Source organism: Conger conger, chromosome 9 (assembly GCF_963514075.1).
Source record: "Conger conger chromosome 9, fConCon1.1, whole genome shotgun sequence".
Lineage (NCBI taxonomy): Eukaryota > Metazoa > Chordata > Actinopteri > Anguilliformes > Congridae > Conger > Conger conger.
In genome coordinates, this window is record NC_083768.1 from 10112391 (window position 1) to 10132026 (window position 19636).

At 44.0% G+C, this 19636-nt stretch overlaps 1 protein-coding gene across 1 annotated transcript in view; it reads left to right on the plus strand.

The window, feature by feature from the left end:
* Window positions 1-1376: 1376 nt before the first annotated feature.
* The window catches only part of LOC133136765 (zinc finger homeobox protein 4-like), a 56814-nt gene continuing 38554 nt past the window's right edge, over window positions 1377-19636 (plus strand). The window contains exons 1-3 of the mRNA XM_061254483.1: window positions 1377-1646; window positions 10996-13571; window positions 13911-14413. Of these exons, the coding sequence (XP_061110467.1) occupies window positions 11042-13571; window positions 13911-14413 (3033 nt within the window). The 5' untranslated portion in view covers window positions 1377-1646; window positions 10996-11041. The remainder of the gene's footprint in view (window positions 1647-10995; window positions 13572-13910; window positions 14414-19636) is intronic.

A 19636-nucleotide genomic window follows, 5' to 3' on the forward strand; every position in this document is an offset into this window, starting at 1 on the left:
TAACGTTGTGATCCCTCTCAGTCGACTCTTGAGACAAATATGCAGGTTAGGCCCCCCCCCCCTATTGCTCCTGCAGCAGGCCAGTATCACCCAAATGGTCAAGAAAATACACGGTGACCACCTTTTGAAAACCGAAGAGAGGCATCCGGTCTAGTGTAGCCTACATAACGGCAAGGAGCAGCTATGGAGTTCTTGTCCTCGGCTTTCATACCGTATAGGCTATATTTCTTGGCAAGCCGTGGTATGGTATTCCAAATTATTACCACCATAACGCAACAAAGTTCCTATGTAGACTAATACATTTTACTAGAAACCTTGCGCTTGGTTTAGCCTTTTTGGTGCATAGACTTTCCAAAATAATATTGCATACATTACACAATATTTTACCATATAGCCTATACAGCATCTAGGTTAGGTTATAGGCATATAGGCTCTGCCCACGTTAAACATGCAAATACTATTTATTTTATATACAATATTAAATAAGGAGTTGCTTAAGATGCTTGTTAACGTCTTCTCTTCACATGTAGAGATTACACAAAGAATTGTAGCTGCGGTCATTTTCCATGATAGCCAATATTTTCTTAATACATTACAGATTGTACCTGTAAAATATATTAATCCGTTCTCTGTAACAGATGTGGGTTTTAGGGGCCTATGATACCTATTTTAATCTAAAGTACGTTATTCACTGGAGAATGACATCATTTTGAACATATGCTTTAGTCGTCCAACAACACAGGAACAATACAACACATTGTATTACTTAAATTAAGAATATACAGCCTAAAAAAAACATACGTTGTAATGCTATCTATGGACATGCAAGTCCACAATGTTGAATAAGGCTTGGTGATTTCAAATTTGATCACATATGGCAGCTTACTATACAATAACATTCTGCAGTAGCAATAGTCTGAACTGAAAATAATTATAAACTGAGAGCATAATAATTTCACGGGATATACTGGTCAGCCTATTTTGAGTCTGTTTATCTTTCAGCATATGTAGGAATAATTTCGTGTTGGCCACCATGTCAGGAGATCTTATTTTGTTGCACAGCAGAGCATTGTGCATTCTCTGCGCTTCGGGCTATATCTTTTCTCATTTTTACCGTTATATGGGGCGTAAAGCCCTCCGCTCCAATTGAAAAAGCTCGCCATCAAAGATGTTGAAAATGTTGATCACCTGGCTAATTGCCCCCCCCAACCCCCTTCTCTCTCTCTCTCGCTCTCTCTCTCTCGCTCTCTTTCTCTCCCTCTATCATTCCCAGAGTGCATATCGGGAATAGACACACAAAGACATGCGCACTCTACTTAATCAGCCATCTTTTTAAAAACAGGAGTAAAACGATAATAATTAGCGGAATGAAGACACATTGGATATGCTTTCCCTGTCCTCCTCGTCCCAATCCCCCACAACCTTAACTGTAACGCAGCGGTGGACGCGTTTTCATTAACGAACAGGAAGGACCACTTCGCGTCTCTGTAAACAATTTTCTTGTCTTATGAAAGTTGGATTATTTTCTGTGATTATTTGTCATTTCCCGTTCTTGTGGTTAACTTTCGTGACGATTGGATGCGACCTGCTACAAGTAACGCAATATCAAGAGAGGAGAGACAAAGGAAACTGCGTGGGGATACAAAGTAAGTTTTTTTTTTTCTTCCTCCTCTTTCTCCATTTCAACTTTATCGAGCAGTTCGTGTTAAATTTAGGTCGAGTATTGATTTTCTTTCTAAATTGAACAAGCTCGATCTTTTATATTCAACTCTCTACAGATTACAGTTGTTCAATTCGATTTTTACGATAGTGTCTTCAGAACGTGTATTAGTTTGTTTACTCAAGGGCTTTCCTCTTATTTCGGGGTCTGGGAACTGTCACTAGACAGGCTGCCATACGAGGGACAGCGGCATCATTGCCTAAACCACTGCAAAACTAGCTGGTTGAATTTATCCCGTCTTCTCTGGAGCTCTCTGATAACGTTACCAACGAGAATGAATTAGGTTGCTACACTAGGCTATTGCACTATTTTCGTCAAAAAAGAACATCGAGATTTACCTGACAAGTCGGATGTCACAGGCATGTGGATTTTGCTTGTTTTCTCAGAAGAAGAGTTCGGCCCGTGTTTAATCCCAACCCACAGAAGTAGTCTGCATGAACGAACCTATTTAGACCAAAATAGCAGCGGATTCGTTTGAGTTTAGAGGGTAATTCAAGGTAGTTACATCTGTCTTTACCCTTTAGTCAATTTTCAGGACATTTTAACAAAAAAAGCGCTCAAGGTTTATCCGAAGGGTTATTATCATTACTAGTCTATTATTATTGTTATTATTATTGCGAACCGCCTTGTCTCTTGCTTTGGTAAATACTGACACTGATGGCTACTGTAGTTGAAGTTTTGATGTTCTTTTTCATTGTAGACTGATCATATGTAGGCTATTAACTGCAATGAGAAAAGTAGTTCCTCCCTTTACGATGATTGGCATGACAGTGTTACCGAAAAAGGAGTTCGGACGATGGAATACAGCCCTGACCTCTAGCATGTCTTGTCCAGCAAGCAGAACAGGCCGAGTCCCAGATAGAGAATCGTACAGAGCGGCGGTAGCAGCAAAATTGATTTGTTAAAGAGTACTGCGGTGCAGCAGAACTTTAATCAAAACATTCAGTTGTTTTGCATTTCTTCAGAGCAACACCCTGTACGCTGTCTTTCTCCCCGAAGTGTTTATCAATGTAAATTAACTGCTGTTTTCTTTTTATTTGCCTAATGCTAGTTACGGACGCTTATTTGATTCGAATGAAACGTGGGATACAGTTGAAGTCCTGTTTTTTATTGTTGGTAGGCTGATACAAAGAGGAAGAGACATTGCTCAGATTGCGAAGAGACAATAGTTAACATCGATCGTTTGCTTTGAAAGAGGAGAGAAAAAAAAAACATAACACTGGTCAAACAACAACCGGGGTACGTAAATGCTTTGGTTTATTTGATTACTACCGCTCATTAGCACATACCAGAATACCCATAGATAACACTTTATTCTTAACACGGAGATTTCCCTTTACACGAACTTTAAACGAACCGCGTATCTTTGCGTATGGCGTAACCTACATTTTTATTATTTTAAGTAATGTTAATTCCCTTTTTTTTTTAACTGAAATATTGTGATGACCTATATCTTATCGATTATTGACTATTAATGAGGAATGTTGGCCATCACGTGGGTTTTCTCCTACAATCATAATAATAATAATGATGATAATAATAAGAAGAACAATAATAAGAATAACAACAACAAATAACATGATGATTAAAAAATAACGAGTGCTATGCCGTTTCTGGAAATATCATTATTTGTTCTACCTTTTCTGTAAATGTGTGTGTATATTGTTGTTATTCAGTTCTCAACATTATAATTGTACTTTTTTGTTGTTGCTGTTATTGCATAATTAACAAGTGTACTAGGTTTCTAAATTTTGCTATCCATTTGTATTGTACCTACTGTAGTTTTGGAGCTATGGTCTCATAGGACCGGAATTCTACTTTGCAAAGCATTATAACACATTGGTATTCGACTGTTGACACTTGCACAGATCAACTGGAAAACACTCTGACAGCTGGAGTAGGCTAATACAAGAAAACAGGCGTGGGGTCTTTACTGAATGTTTTGACCCATTGTCTATTCATAGTTATTAAACTGGTGAATTTAGAAAATATAATGGTGTACTGTTCAATTTTTCATACAAAGAAAAGATAAAATCCACTGATGTACGCAGCACCTGCCCTTGGTGGTCTGACACCACAAATGTGGAATTCACCGTATATTACGTGGAAGGGTTCATGTTATTATTTATTCATGTGAGGTTATACTTATTATACTGCGGAGAGAGATAGGGGGATTGTCGGCGAAGCGGGGTGTTCGGCCGGCGAGGTCCCATGTTCTAGTGGCACTCCCGGTTTGTGGAAAAAGCCCACGTGTGCCATTCCAATGTTGCCCTTTTCCAGAATGACATTTATGTGCGAATCAATATTTCAGGTCTTAAATTTCCCTTCATTTTTTTTTATGGGTTCTACTTCAGTAGGTTGAAAGTCTCGCTGAAGAGACTGGATTCCTCAGACCCCTCTCCCCATGGAGAGGCCTGTTACGAGCCCTTTGGCCCATCTGAATAATTTGCATGCAGTTACTCGGGGGCAGGAATAGGCGCGTATTGCAGGAGACTGAGAATCTCAACTTATGCCAAAAAAAAGGCAAAGAGGGAAAGATTTCTCAATTGTCTTACCGTATTATCACTTGTTATATTGAGCTTGGATTTGGAAGAAGGGGAAAAAAAAAAAAAACCCTCATAACTGCGCAAAACGAGTTAAAATAGAGAGTGTAACAGTGGGATGAAATAGTTCCTGTCTTCCTTTGCTTATTTTCCTTACCCCAGTAGAGACGGTAGGCTATTTCATATTTGTTTTATTCTATAGCCCCCCTGCCGTTAGGCTGACTTATGCACAGATGTGTACAGTGCTCGTGTGAGAGAACATTCTGTTTTTCCATTCTGTGTGAAATGTTCCACCCCAGAGCATAGAACAGGATCTTTTATTTGCTCTTACAAAAATAAATACGTACGAGTGGAGGAGAAAGACCTTTAATCGTATCCCAGCTGTTTGCTTGTCCTAAAGATTCCTGTCCATTTTGGTTTAGGACTATTAATGCCACATGTTTCCAAGGTGTGTGTGTGTGTGTTATCGTTTCTACCATTTCATTTCAGTGTTCCTGTCTTTTAGTCTCTGGCTATCTTAACATAGCCTGCTCAGCAAATGGATTTCAAATCGTGATTAAATAAATACATTATTTGTTTTATGTAATTGCTATTATAGTGTAATTGTGATGAGCTGTGATTAGTTCTGCCTAATGCCATTTGCATTCATTCCCAGCAGTTCATATGTGAGGCAGATGCTTGTTCCATGTTCAGAATGGATGTCTACTGGGTATCAGATCACTGAAGGAATGGTCTGCCTTTGTCGACGACGGCATATGTTTATTTTGACAGGATGCTGGGTTAAAATGTATTTTCTAGCCCCGAGGGATGGTACGTGAAAAGATGAAAGCTTTGGCCTCCCCGGTGGCACAATCCGCTAAATCATTTGACTCGTACCCCGACTGTGCTAGCGCTGACTGCGGCTAGGATACCGTAGGGAGGGATGGCGCATAGCTGGCTATAGCGACATCCGTGGAGGGAGGGCTTCGGTTTTTTTTAAGGGTTCGCCCGCCCCAGCCCGCAGGGGCAGGCCCTGTAGCTAATCGGCCACCTGCAGTCGGCCTGCTTCAGCTGCGTCGGCTGCGCATGCGCTCGAGCGGCTGGACGGGTTTCTGCGCAGCCGGAGGCTGGAGGACGTATGTGTCCAATGGTCTGAATTTTCCCAAGTTGACGGAGGACGTTGCGCTAACAGGCCCGGACAACAACAACAACAACAACAACAACAACAACCAGGAATTCTAAACTGTGCGGGAAAGCATTCTAAAACGGGGGTGGGGGGGTGGGGGTGGGCGGGGGAGAGTGTTTTTATATAAACTCTCAACAAGCAGATTTTTAAATCCATAATTTTGTGGTTGGCTGTACCAGCGCGTGTGTAAATCGGGCTGGCGCGGGGGGCACTGTTTCAGTGTTGGCTGAGGCCGAGCTGCACCCAGCTAAACGGCTCCTGCGAAAACAAAGGTTTTGAAGTATAATCTGGAAGCTCAGGCGGAACAGCCGGGCTTTGATTATGTACATGTGTTAAATGAAGAGGTGAAAGTATTGTTCAGAGGGGAGCCCCAGGCGGTCTTTAAGCAGACCTCAGGGGTCTTTCAACCCTTTTGGCATCAGCCCGGTTGCACTTTACCCCGGCGAGGCCCACACTGACTTAGCAACTGTGCGAAGGGTTAAAGATTTTTTTTTTGGACGGGGTCCAAAACTGCCACCGAAGAGCCCAAGGAACAAGGTCCGCGGTAATTAGTCCTTAATTATATTAACATATGCAAATCTTCGACCCGGTGTCTTGTTGCGTTGGCAGAGATCAGCTCGGGACAAACCGGCGCTTTGTCCCTGCGCTGGGATAATGGATTGCGATTTGACTCGCGGAGACATAGCCGATTGTCAGCAGAGATGTGCCATAGCAACTTTTCATTAGCCTCTCTGGTGATTTGGTCGATTGTGCCAACTAATGAACCAAGCTGTGTTTGTGTTCCCTTCAATGCACAGCAATTCACTTAAGGGTGAAGCTTGTTTGTATGTTTCTTTGTGTAATAATTTGCATAGGAGTCATTATCTGCGTATTCTTTTCCATGGGAACTCATTATGTTTGTTTAACTTATTGGTGTTTTTTTAATGTAATTTTATTTTTTTTTTTTAAATAATTTTTTTGACCAATTGGTGGAATCCAGTTCAGTTCTTACGCCCAAAAGTCTATTGCAGCAATTCAGGCTACCATTGGTTATACTCATAATAACAATCTGTTGTTCACATTATCACTTATTACAACACCTAAAATAGCAATAACATATTATAACAGTAATGTATTGTGTTAATGTAATGAGAAGCAAATCATGCTGGTTTTATTTCTATGATCTTAAATGACTAATAGGGAACTTGCAGAATCCCTTCTCTGTTGCCACCATTTTAGAATGAGTCAGTGTGCCTGTTCTAGTCTGAAACTAATAGCTGCAGAACTTTGACTACTTAACACTGTATTATCACTTTTTATCAGCAAACTGAGCAGTCTAATGTAGGCTACATTTGCATTTCAGACTGCACATTTTCTATTTTTATGGATAATATATACTTTAGGGAACTGTTTGATCATCCAAGTTATGCAGGTGCTCTCCTTAAACTGAACTATTTTGTCTGCGAGGCCCTAGATATTTTCATTTTTCCAGGCTGCCGCACGCTCTCTGCTTGCATAAGCACATGTGGTGTTGGGAGCTGCATTGTGAACCTGTAAACAAAGATGGAGCTCAGATTGTGAGTCAGAGGCAGTACAGAGGCTCTCTGTCTTTTTACAGTGGTACAGATGCTATCGCTAATGTTCTCTATCTCGCAGCCACTAGCAGTTAGCCGTTCTCCATTACACGGGCAAATGAGGGCTTCCAAGTGAAAGAGAACCAAGCAAACAAAGTGCTCATGTGACGTTGTGCATTTCCTTAAAATGCGACAACCTTTGGATCACCTTTGCTTTGTTATTGATAGGATTTTGCTTTTTTTTTTGTTTTGGACTAGATGGCCAATCTGTGTTTTATACAGACTTGCAGTAACTTTTGAACTACTGGAGAATGTTTTGATTCAATAATAAAGGTAATCCAATTAATTTCCTTTTTTGACTTCATTAGACATTGCATTTTTTCATTCATTCTTTAATAAAAATAATAAAAATGGCTGTTGTGGTTAGGCAGGCCCAGCTCAGAGCGGGGAGCAGGCTTGGTTGAAAAGCGTGGTGATGATCCAGCTCGTTCACCTGGAAAACCGCATGTGTCAAAATATGCAAATATTTCACTTCTGGACTTCTTTTGACTTTTTGACGCCGGGCATCAGTCTAGCCGCTGAATGGGCACAGTGTGGAGATATGGATCTTGAGATGTTCAAACACACGCTAACCCCTGTGTCCTGTGTGTTTAATAGCACCTGTGAAGCCGTTAGCCTGGGTCAATTATAGTGTACATCAGACTGGCCTGACACTGCACAGAGGCATAGAGAGTTTGCTGACGTATGGATTTAGGGATGTTAAAACGCGCATTGTTGCTATATTTTTTTTAATGGATTATATTGAGGCGAATTGTTTAAACAATTGGAAGTGAACTAGCTATAAGGTCGGAGAATGCCGATGCTTTTTTTTTAGCAAATTCAAAAAAACAGTGAGCTGAAATTCTCATTAAAATATAGCTATAGTTAACAAAGCTGATTTGGCTGTTGTTCTTATGGGGAAGAGGAACTCTCTCCAGGAAATAATGTAGTACATCCATAATATCAGCTGAAACTATTTTAATAATCATACTCAGAACCTGCTGATAGCCACTAGTTGTGCTAGCAAACCTAAGTGGAGTATGGAGAATGTTCTTTTTTAAAAGTAAATGGTTGGCATTTATATAGCGCCTTTATCCAAAGCACTGTATAATTGATTCTTCTCATTCACCCATTCATATGCACACTCACTCACCAACGATGATTGGCCGGCATGCAAGCCACCGACCAGCTTGTCAGGAGCATTTGGGGGTGTCTTGCTCAGGGACACTTCGACGCACCCAGGGTGCGATCGAACCGGCAGATCGAATCCGACTGCTCTTACCGAACGAGCCAACGTCGGCTCTGTAACACTGTGTGCGGTATATGGGATATTTCTGCATAACTAATTGCAGTTTCTTGAACACGATCTCACACAAAGTCACACAACACCACTGCAGTAAAAGCTACAGCTTAAAACAGAAACTTGTTTTTCCCTTTTCACATTTTTTTTTTCTCCCTTTTTCATTCGGTCCAAGTTACACTCACGGCCCTGAGTATCACACATTTTCTCTCTCTCTCTCTCTCTCTCTCTCTCTCTCTCTCTCTCTCTCTCCTTCCCCTTTCTTCCTCCTCAAAGTCAAAGTGTATACAAGCTCACTGTGTGATTTACCACTACACATTGCACAAGCTATTTACATTCTCGTGGCTTTTTGCTTGAGGACTCTTGAGAATGGTGACTTTCTCCTCTTTGTCGTGACCTGAGTTTAAAGTTTGCGGCAGAGGTCATCATGCACTTAGAGGATGCATCAATTGGATTTCATCGCTGCTCCTTATGCCGGTTAATGTGGTTTAATTGTCTGGACATAGACTGCCCTTTCTGTGCACGGTCCATTTCCAATCAGCTGCAATTAACTCTCGAGTGCTTCCAGATTTCTTTAAAGAGTGAAACACACATATTTTAACGCAACAGCACACGTTCCATTATGATGATGTACCTAGTCTTAAAATGTCTGACCTGGAAGAATGAAAAAGATTTTTATTCCTTATTTGTGTTTTTATTTTTTTTAGCCTTTTCTGTGTTATTTCTTGAATTCCTTATTTCTTTGTAGTTTAGTTGGTTATGTAATTGGTAAATGTTTATTTTAATATGGACAGACTGGCATGTTATTTCACCTTCCTCAGGGGCTTCCACAGAAATGTGGAAATTATGACAGAAAAGCAGTTCTGCTTCTTATAAGGGCAACTGTGGTGGCTAGGAAGGGAAGTACAAGACCTTGAAATCATTTGAGGAAAGCAATTTGTGGAACAGAATTTCGGTGCTAAAGCAAAATCTCTCTCGAACCAGCCTTGGCCATACATGCACTGTACAAAAAAAAAGTCAGCCCTGGTACATATAAACATAAATATTTACACTTTCTAGTCATGACAGAAGGGACTCTAAACCTTGTTTTTTCATTTCGCCAGGATTCGTTTGGATTGAGGAGAAAGAATGAAACAGTCGGTCACACTTTAGTTTGTGAACGTTACACTCTATGAAAGCAATGCATGCTTCATGTTGTCATGCTCAGTGTGGTATATTTTAAATGGCCACTTAAAAGCAGAAAGCAGACTAATCAAACAGAAACTGTATTGTGTTGAGACATATGACAGGTGCAGTTTTTGTGTGGGCTTTTTAATGGGTTGTTTATATTTACTGTCTGCTCACTGTTAGTTGGAGGGCCTTAATGTATTTATAGCATAGCACAGTAATTAAGTCTGTCTCAGGTAGGTATAAAGGTCTGATAGTGTTGCCTTGTAAGTTGTGTACAAATGAACTAGTCCAATTAGACCTGCAGTGGCCTGTACAAAATATACTGCAGTCTTCGGTATCCGTTGCCTCTGTCTCAGAGCTGTGAGGAGGTGTCAAGGAGAAAAATGTGAATGATGAATCTCATCACTCAAGGGTGTGTGTGTAACTGTGCGGATGTGGGTGAGTGTGTGTGTGTGTGTGAGTGTGAGTGTGAGTGTACGTGTGCATGTGTGTGTGGGTGTTCATCTTGCATTGAAAGTGGTTCTTTTTTTAGAGCCGGGAAAGGAAACCTAAACAGATCCTGAGTTCTCTGAATCCTCCTCCGTTGTGCATCTCCTAAGTAAACGGGAAGACTGGAAGGAGAGAGGAAGAGAGAAAGGGAGAGAGAGAGAGAAGGAGAGAGGGGGAGCGAGAGAGAGGGGGAGTGAGAGAGTGAGAGAGTGAGAGAGTGAGAGAGTGAGAGAGTGAGAGAGTGAGAGAGTGAGCGAGTGAGCGATAGAGCGATAGAGCGAGGGAGGTTATAAAGGGGGAAAAAAAACGGCAAAATGCCTTTTTTAGGCTTCCTACTTGGAAGCCCAGACCACTGGCAAAAATAGCATTCCATTGGTGTGACACCCCCTCCTCTGCTGGGAAGATCTAATCCTTTATAAACGCTCCACAGCCTCTTCATGGTCCATTGACATGGGCTGGGTCAGTATCACCAAAGGAAGCAACATCCGCCCCACTTTTTATAACGGGGGGTGATGTGATCTCGATATTCAGATGACGTTGTTTTCATGTGCTTGTGACTTTATTCAATATGTGTGTGCGTGTTTATATTCTGTTTATACATCTGCTCATATTGTGTAGTATGTCCTGTACAATTTATAAATTAAAATGTTATAGTGACTGTAATGTATTGTAGTCCTACACTCAGTGAGCACTTTATTTAGGTATTTATTAGACTGATAAATCCCAGGAGATACTCAAACCACCCTTTCTGCCATCAACAATCATTCCCCGGTCAGTCACTTCGATTAACCTTTATTCCCATTCTGATAGTTGATATGAACATTAACTGAACATTCCTGACCCGTACCTGCATGGTTTTGTGCACTGCACTGCTGCCGCACAATTGGCTGATTAGATAATCGCATGAATAAGTAGGTGTACTTAATAAAGTGCTCAGTGAGTGTGTATATATAAGCATTGAGGTGTTGAAGGATGCCATCTGTTAATACCATATCTCTTACTGTATTTTTATATAGGATCCTTACAGGTGGGATGAGATGAGATCTGTGAAAAGCCATTACCATGGAAACTGGTGACTCCTCTTCCTCCCCGAGGCAGGATGATAGACAGGCCATGCAGGAGCCATGCGAGACGTTGCTCCTCGGCGAGGTTCTGGAGAGAGGCGCGGGAGAGGGGTCCAACGGCAGAGACGACCCCGTCGACGGCGGCCTGAAGACGGACGCCGGCCAGATGGAGATCGCGGCGGCGCGAGCGAACGCCGCCGCCGCGAATGTCCCTGCAGGCGAGGGCCCTTCGGCGGACGGGATCCCGTGCCGGGAGTGCGGCGTCTCCTTCGCCAGCTTACAAGTGTACATGGAGCACCGCTGCCCGAACGCCCGCCGGACGCTTCCGCACGGCGACACTGACAGTGAGCTCAGCGACCAGGAGGACAGCGACGTGGAGGCCCTGGACGGGGAGATCGTGTACCAGCCCAACGGGTCGGCCTTCATCATTAAGGAGTCTGGAGGAGGTGTCCGGAGCTCCCCGTCCGGAGCGCATGCCCTCTTCTCCCCCTCGGGCTTTCTGAACCACCAAACCTCTGTGCCCCTTTTCCCACAGGTCATCAACACCTTCCATATCGCCTCCTCTCTCAGAAGACAGTTGGCGGCCGATCCGACCTCCCCAAATACCTCATCGCTGGCGGGCATTGGTCCGGTGTTGCACAGCTTCCGCGTCTACGATCTCCGACACAAGGGTGACCAAGACTGTGGGGCTGGTGATAGCGGCTCCAAAAACTCCCGCTTATCCAAAGATGTCCCTAATGGCTTGGACCTGTCCAGATTCGATGGCTTTGTGAAGGACGGCAAGAACAAGCCAGTTCTGATGTGTTTCCTGTGCAGGATGTCCTTTGGTTACGTGAGGTCGTTTGTGAACCACGCTATCCAGGACCATAGGATGTCCCTCAACCAGGAGGAGCAGAAGGTCCTGGCAAATAAATACGTCTCTGCGATTATACAAGGGATCGGTCAGGACAGGGAACCGTTAATAAGCTTTCTGGAACCAAAAAAACCCCTCTGTCTCAACCCGCTTTTTTCTGCTTCAGACCCTGTATGTCCGGATCCTAGCCTGCAGGGTGCATGGGGGGCTCTTCAGACTGAGAGTGGGGGCTCCCTGCATGCAGGCTTTCCCTCCGTTAAGGGCAGTGTGAGTTCTGTATCTTCAGAAGAAGAGTCAGCGATGCCAAAGGCTGAAGTCGACTTGCGAACCCTGTCGCCTTCAGGCGACACTCTGCCCCAAGGTTGCCTGTTGTCTGGGAAGGCGGGCAAGTCACCGGAGAGCGAGAGACTCGGGAAAGCGGAAGGTGGCAGCACAACGGCGTTCTCGTGTGTGGAGAGCTCCATAAAAAGTGAACTCGGGGAGTTAACTGACACAGAGGAAGATGTTGTATATTATTACAGTGAGAGCGAGGAGGATGATAACGATTGCATCGGCAAAATGGCCGATTTTGCTGCTGGCAAAGACCTCCCCGTCTCCAACCAAAGCAGTTCTCTTTTGACGTCCTCTTCACCGAAACCTGAAGTGAAGGGGGTCCCCGATTATTCTGCTACTGTGTCCGCTAACAGAGAGATGACCAAGCAGACAGCTGACCCAAAGGACCAGAACAGTGATCTAGATAGCCAAAGTCGAAGTGAGAAGGAATTCACGAAGGTTCAAGAAGACACCCCGGCTTTGTTGTTGGACGAGCTGAGACGTAGTGACAGGAGCCCTGTGTCTCCTCACCAGCAGGTTTCCAGCAAGCCCAGTACAATGCTTGACAACGCTAGCGCAGGGCGAGGGGTGTCTCCCGGCAGGGATGTCAGGTACCGCAAATCTGACTCTGACGTCGGCTCGTCACACTCTCTGAGCGATCACCCGGTCACTCTGGGGTCCGGTATTCCTTGCAAGGCCCTGAAATGCCCCATGTGCAATTGGCACTACAAGTACCAGCAGAGCCTGGACGCCCACGTGAAGGAGAAGCACCCGGAGATGGGCAGCTCCTGCCCCTACTGCGGAACGGGTCAGCCGCACCCTCGACTGTCCAGGGGCGAGAGCCATACCTGCGGCTACAAGCCCTTCCACTGCGAGGTGTGCAACTACTCCACCACGACCAAAGGCAACCTCACGATTCACATGCAGTCCGACCGGCACCTGACCAACATCCAGACTCTTCAAAATGGCGGCGTGGAGATGCCGGACATCCGCCCCACCCACTCCTCGCCCGTCTCCGGGGTCGGCGGCAGGATTCCCTCGCCGACCAAACCCAAGCAGAGGTCGAGCTGGCGCTGCGAGGTCTGCGACTACGAGACCAGCGTGGCCCACAACCTGAGGATCCACATGACCAGCGAGAAGCACGTGCACAACATCATGCTCCTGCAGCAGACCTTGAAGCAGATGAGGGGCGGGCTACAGCCCAGCATGGCACCTGCTGAGGCCCAGCTCTACCAGTATTACCTGGCCCAGAACATGGGTCTGCCGGGCCTGAAGCTGGAGAATCCTCCCGATTTGCCCCACATGATGGTCAACCCCTTCCAGTGCAGTTCCTTTTCAACCGCAGGGCTGATCCCGGGACTGGGTGAGCACCCCAATTTCTTTCAGTCCTTGAGTAAACATTTTAATCCTCAACCACATATTTATTGGGATACATGTAGTTGTTGGGAAACACCTAGGGTGTTTTAAATATGTCTAGGAGCTTTTTGTTGTAAAGATGTAGATTAGACAAGTCCGGAGAGACTAGATGCCAAGTAGCACCTTTGATCAAAGGAGCTTGGGCACTGAAAGGGATCATTGTTGGTTCATTTTTTGATGCTCCATCTCTTCCTTCATCTTCTATCTTCTGTTTGCTCCATTGCTCTCATTCTCTCCTATTCTCTCCTCCATCCACCATCCTCCATTTCTCTCTTTTTATATTTAGTCAATGATGACCTGGCAAAGGACGTCCACCTCGCCAGCGGTCAGTCAAAAGGTGACGACCAGCCCCTCGTTTCTGCTGGGGAGCTATCGCCACGCGTCGGTGACCCACCACAGAAGCTGTACCAGTGTAGCCTGTGCAACAGGTTCGCCTCAGACAGCCTGGAGGCCCTGGGCTTGCACGTGAGTGAGGAACGTGTGCTCCCCCTGGAGGACTGGAGGACCATCGTCGGTGACCACTACCAGTGTCGGCTCTGCGGATACAGAACCCAGCTCCGGGCCAACTTCCTGCTCCACTGCCAGACCGACCGGCACCTGCACAGGTACCAGCTGGCGGCCCACCTGAAGGAGGCGGGGGAGCCTAACTACTGGAGGTTGAAGGACGTCGCCATCAGCAACCCCGTGCACCTGAAGTGCAACGTGTGTGAATACCACAGCAACAGCATTGAGAAGCTGCGGCAGCACATTGCCAACCAGAGGCACGAAGCAGCAATGAGGCTCTACAAGGTATGTATGGGGTGTCTGTGGGGGAATTGCTGCTGTTTGGATTGATGAAGTTTGTTCCTTTCGCTTTTTGTTAGTTTGTGAACTGTACTTGCTGGAGGAGGAAGCGGCGATAGAGAAAATAATTTGTCTGAGTCACACGTAGACTAAGAGCCTGGAGAGTGGGTGTTTTTTGAGAATGGTGTTTTGGTCCTTAAGTGTCGATTTTTTGACTGTCCTGTACATAAAGCACTCGTTTCTCTAGTATCTCTCTCAGGTTTAGTTGTATGAAGTGGTAGGTGGAAGTGGTGAATCATACTGTATATCAAAGATAAATATTTTAGGAATAAGAATGTAAATTGTACACAATGTGCTAAAATGTACAAAACAAGCATGTGGCATTCTGTATCAGGCCAGAGGATTTCTTTCAGGTGGAAATAACTGTAAACGGTAAACAGTATAAATCAGTGCCAAGGATATAATTTTTTTTGTTTTCAGAAAATTCACTTGTCCTTGGAATTGAGTATAAGGTGTTTTTTGAGTGTGTGCGTGTGCACATTGGCTTTTCTCTTTTTTTTTGTATAAGATTTTGTATCATCTTTTTTTTGTGTATCTGAGATTGTGTCTGAAATGTCTGTATCAGCTCATGTGTATTTGGGAGATTTATAGACATGTTTGCTTTTTTTATAGAAAGTTTGATGGTGCTTTGGAGTGCGTGTAGAATCCTGTTGGATATGTGGCCTATTCCAACTGTGGAGAGGATGGCAGGATGTCAGATATGGCTGAAACGGAGAGGAGGTCCCTTCGTTCTAGTTGCGGTTCGCTGTTTGCTCATGTCCATTTGGGAGTTGACTCATGGTGACATGGGGGCACAGCCTGAAACAACAAGAGCTGATATCCTAAATTAATAGACCGACAGTCCATCTCGCACACATTAGCCGTCTCCCACGTAAATTCTGCTAGCATAACAAGCATCCATTAACCTGCATGAATCAAAAAAGACTGACTGCTTATTTAGGAAACTTAATTTATGAACCGCCAGTGACTGTAATAAGAGTGTGGAAAACTGGCGGTAGTTTGTGAAATCTTATTTTATGGTGGCGATTAAAATTAATTAGAAAGATTTGTGATCATGTGAAACATAATCATTTAGGGAAGTACAACTTTAAGAAAATACGCAAGAGTTTCAAAGCTTTTCAAAGAAATTACGTTTAAAGGGTTTAATCTCAGAACCACTTATTTGGGGAGGCGGGGGGGGGGGTGAAATACAAGAAGAAAAAAAGAAAAAAAAGCTTTCAGTCCAGCGAGAGTAAGTAATGTGGTATTCAGTAACCAAACAGCAGCCAGGCTGAAGACTGTAGCCAGCAGAGGCCAATTGAGGTCCTGAACTGAAAGAATTGCATGTGGGAGTTTGAGGCCCAGATCTCGGGGTCTGTGGGGAAGGTGGAGGGAGCCACGGCAGTTTGAATTTATACGCTTCGGTCATTCCGTAAAAGGGGTAACAAAAGGCGCCATGGCAACAAAGATCATTTAGAATGGCCTAACCGGGGTGCGTCCGCGACTGCGCCAAGGGGTTTTCGTGTGTGTGTGTGTGTGTGTGTGTGTGTGTGTGTGTGTGTGCGCAAGGGCACGTTTATGTTTGCCATGCGGACAATTTTAATGTTGATTCACGTCTTTAATGTTCCTGTGGATGTGCATGTGCAACTGTTAGTGGTTCTCTTGCTGAGTGACTACGACATTTTAGCACCTACTCAACAGTAGATGATTTTTTTTTTTTTTTTTTTTTCTTCCTTAGGGCCAAAAAAAAAAATGTATATGGAGATTCACGATTTCATTTGTATTTTCTGTTTTGTATGGTTTCTTTTAACCTGATATGCTTTACTACCCCCTGGGCCATCACAAATGATTGTTGTTTTCTCTGGAAGTACGGCCATTTTTCACAAACACGGCCGCTGTCACCTGCGGAACACAAAGGAAGTTATTCGGTTCTCTTGGCATTATGTCGACTCAACCCTCATTCAGTGTGCTCTGTGTGCCGCTGGTACTTATGAGTGTATTTCTGTGTGTGCGTGAATGCTTGCCTACGCATGTATGTATGTATGTATGTGTGTGTGTGTGTGTGTGTGTGTGTGTGTGTGTGTGTGTGTGTGTGTGTGCGCGTATGTATGTTTGTGACAGAGTGTCTATTTCTGTGTGTGAGTGAATGCTTGCCTATGCGTGTGTGTGTGTGTGTGTGTGTGTGTGTGTGTGTGTTACCGAGTGTGTATTTCTGTTTGTGCTTGAATGCTTGCCTACGTGTGTGTGTGTGTGTGTGTGTGTGCGCGTGTGTGTGTGTGACCGAGTGGGTATTTCTTTGTGTGCTTGAATGCCTGAATACGCAAGTGTGTGTGTGAGTGTACATGTGTGTGTGTCTGAGGGGGTATTTTTGTGTGTGTTTGAATGCCTGCATACGTGAGAGTGTTTGTGTCTGTGTGTGACTCTGTGTGCTTGAATGTCTGTATATGCATGAGTGTGCGCTTTTGTGAACACATATGTACCCGTGTGTGTGTGGTAGACCCTAGCTGCCAGCAGTTTTGGCTTTTTTAACTACAGTCATAAATGTCACAGATGTAAATAAAACTGACGGTAAGTGGAGGTTCAGGTTTGGATCAGCGTTTCCCTGTGCGTCTGTGGTCAGTTGACTGATTTAATACAGGATTTCTAGCTAGTTAGCTATGTTGCTCTGCTAGCTCTCCTGGTTGATACAGCATCGCCCCTAGCAACAGCGGCCACTCATGGCATATTGTTGACACAAAATGTGAGTCCTAAGCTGAAACGTAACCTAAATTTAGATTTCTAAAAAATAAATTCAGCTAGAAGTGAGACATTGCTGTCGTTCATTTTAGCAACTAATGGTCACCCTCCTTGTTCAGACTTGAGCGTAGCCACCACTGGCCGAGTAATTTTCTGTGAATTCTGGGAAAAATAAAATCTCTTCTTGTGTTTTTATTTTTAAACACTAAGGTACGGTAAGGTTCGATTTCGTGTTCACCTCTGATTCACTCGTTGGAGTTTTTTTTTTCTTTTTTTTTTTGTCGCTGCTAAAAAGGATGCGGTAAAAATGCACACAACCCGCTTGACCATCTTTTGAGCGTAGCGAAGACAGAAGTATGTGTGGGTCTGAGAAATCAATATACAGTAGGCTACTGACAGTTCTGCTGCCACTTAAAAAATGAAATGTGTTCACTGCAGGGTTATTAATCACTTCACGTTTAGTTGCAATTTCTTCAATGTTTGGGTCAATTACACCAATCCACTCCTTCACTCTGCCCCGGGTACGAACTTGAATGTTTTCTCTGTAAACAATTTATTTGTTGTTAATCAAGTCTGAGCAACCGCTTTTCAGACTAGGCGTCAGGCCACGTCTCTGTCTTCGTCTTCGGCATTTCAAACAACCTTGTCTTTTATTTACTGTGCACATTCTCCCATCTGTTTTCTGCGTCTCCTATTCTGTCTCTCCTGTTCTCTCTCTCTTTTTCTCCCTCTGTCACCCTCTCTCTCTCTCTCTCTCCCCCTCTCTCTCTCTCTCTCTCTCCACCTCTCCACCCCTCTCTTGAATTTGACTTTGAGATGCTTCAATTGCATGGAATACATGTGTAAATATTGCCAAAGTGTACACACGGAAATATAGGAATACATTTAATGTAAACGGTGACTAGGCTATATCACAGTAATAACCATATATAATACTAATGCTACAGCTATTACACTACTACTACTAAATAATAATAATTATTATTATTATAATTATTATAATAATTATAATATCAACACAGAAAAATATAATAAATTAATAAAATAAGTATAAAAATATGGATTTATTATTTAATAAATAAAATCTCTCACTCTGTCTCTGTTGCCCTCTCTCTCCCTCTCAATCCCTCCCTCTCTCCCTCTGTTTCTTTGTTGCATTCTCTCACTCCCTCTCTCTATTTCTCTCTGTTACTCTGCCCCCCTCTTTCTCTCCCTCCTTCCCTCCCTCTCTCTCTCTCTCCCTCCCTCCCCCTCTCTCCCTCCCTCTCTCCCTCCCTCTCCCTCTCTCTCTCTCTCTGTATGTTTTGAGTCTGTGTTCTTCTCGGCGAGCGCTGGTCACTCTGAAGGCCCTGTAAATAGTTAACACCGGAGGACAGAGACTGTGGAGCTCTCCTTCCTGCTGCCACCTTTATTTATCCGTCTCAGTGGGCGGGAGGCAGGTGGAGATCCAGCATCCGGGCTCGGAGAGGAAGGGAGAGGGTGCTGGAGGGCTTCCTACGCCACCGGCAATGTGCACCAACTGTTCCCCACTTACATTTAGGATGAAAAAAAAAAAAAAAAAAGCCCCAGCCCTGCAGATTATATTTTTGTGGGCTTTGTTTGAAAGGAAAGCTGTTATTTCATGCACATACTTGTGGAGGTGGTAGGGAAAATAAAGGATGGAATAAATCTTTTTTGGCTATTTTTTCTGTTATATATATATATATATATAGATATATATAGAGTTCAATGTATACAGGGACGGGCGATAACCTTTCCACATGATTTGTGGTGTACAAAACAGTTTCTGGAAAATGATGAAAGCGTGCCCAGTTTCATAACCACTGTATTTTATAACTGCATATACCAAATGCCCTTATTTGCAACACGTACGTGTGTCCAAATCACTTGGTAGTTCTGATGGTGCTTGACTTGTGCATGTTGACATTCAGTTTGTTTACATTAGACTCTTGTTTTAAAAGTGAATTATAAGATGGCACAGGTGAACCATTGATGTCTATGAAAGAGGCTCTTTGACATAGTTCTTTGGCCAGAGGCCATATTCCGCTGAATATAGTTAACATTTTAATGTTCATAGTAAAAATAATCTCAGGCATGCACACACATGAATTAAGGGCACATCTGTGAGGCCCGTTGAGGTTTGTGTTTCGGCTTTGAGAAAATGGCGGACGGGCTATAGCCGTTTTCATTAAAGGGAGGGTTTGTGCAGGTGCGTGGTGGTCTGAGAATGTTCCGGGTTCTGGGTGCAGTGGGGGAGGGGGAAATGGGCATGGCACACCTGTTCCTCAGCTGTCCCTGTGTGTGTGTGTGTGTGTGTGTGTGTGTGTGTGTGTGTGTGTGTGTGTGTGAGAGTGTGTGTGTGAGAACATGTATGAGCATGTCTGTGTGAGTGTGTGAGAGAGAGTGTGTTTGAGCGTGTGCGTGTGTGTATGTGTGTGTGTGTGTGAGAGAGTG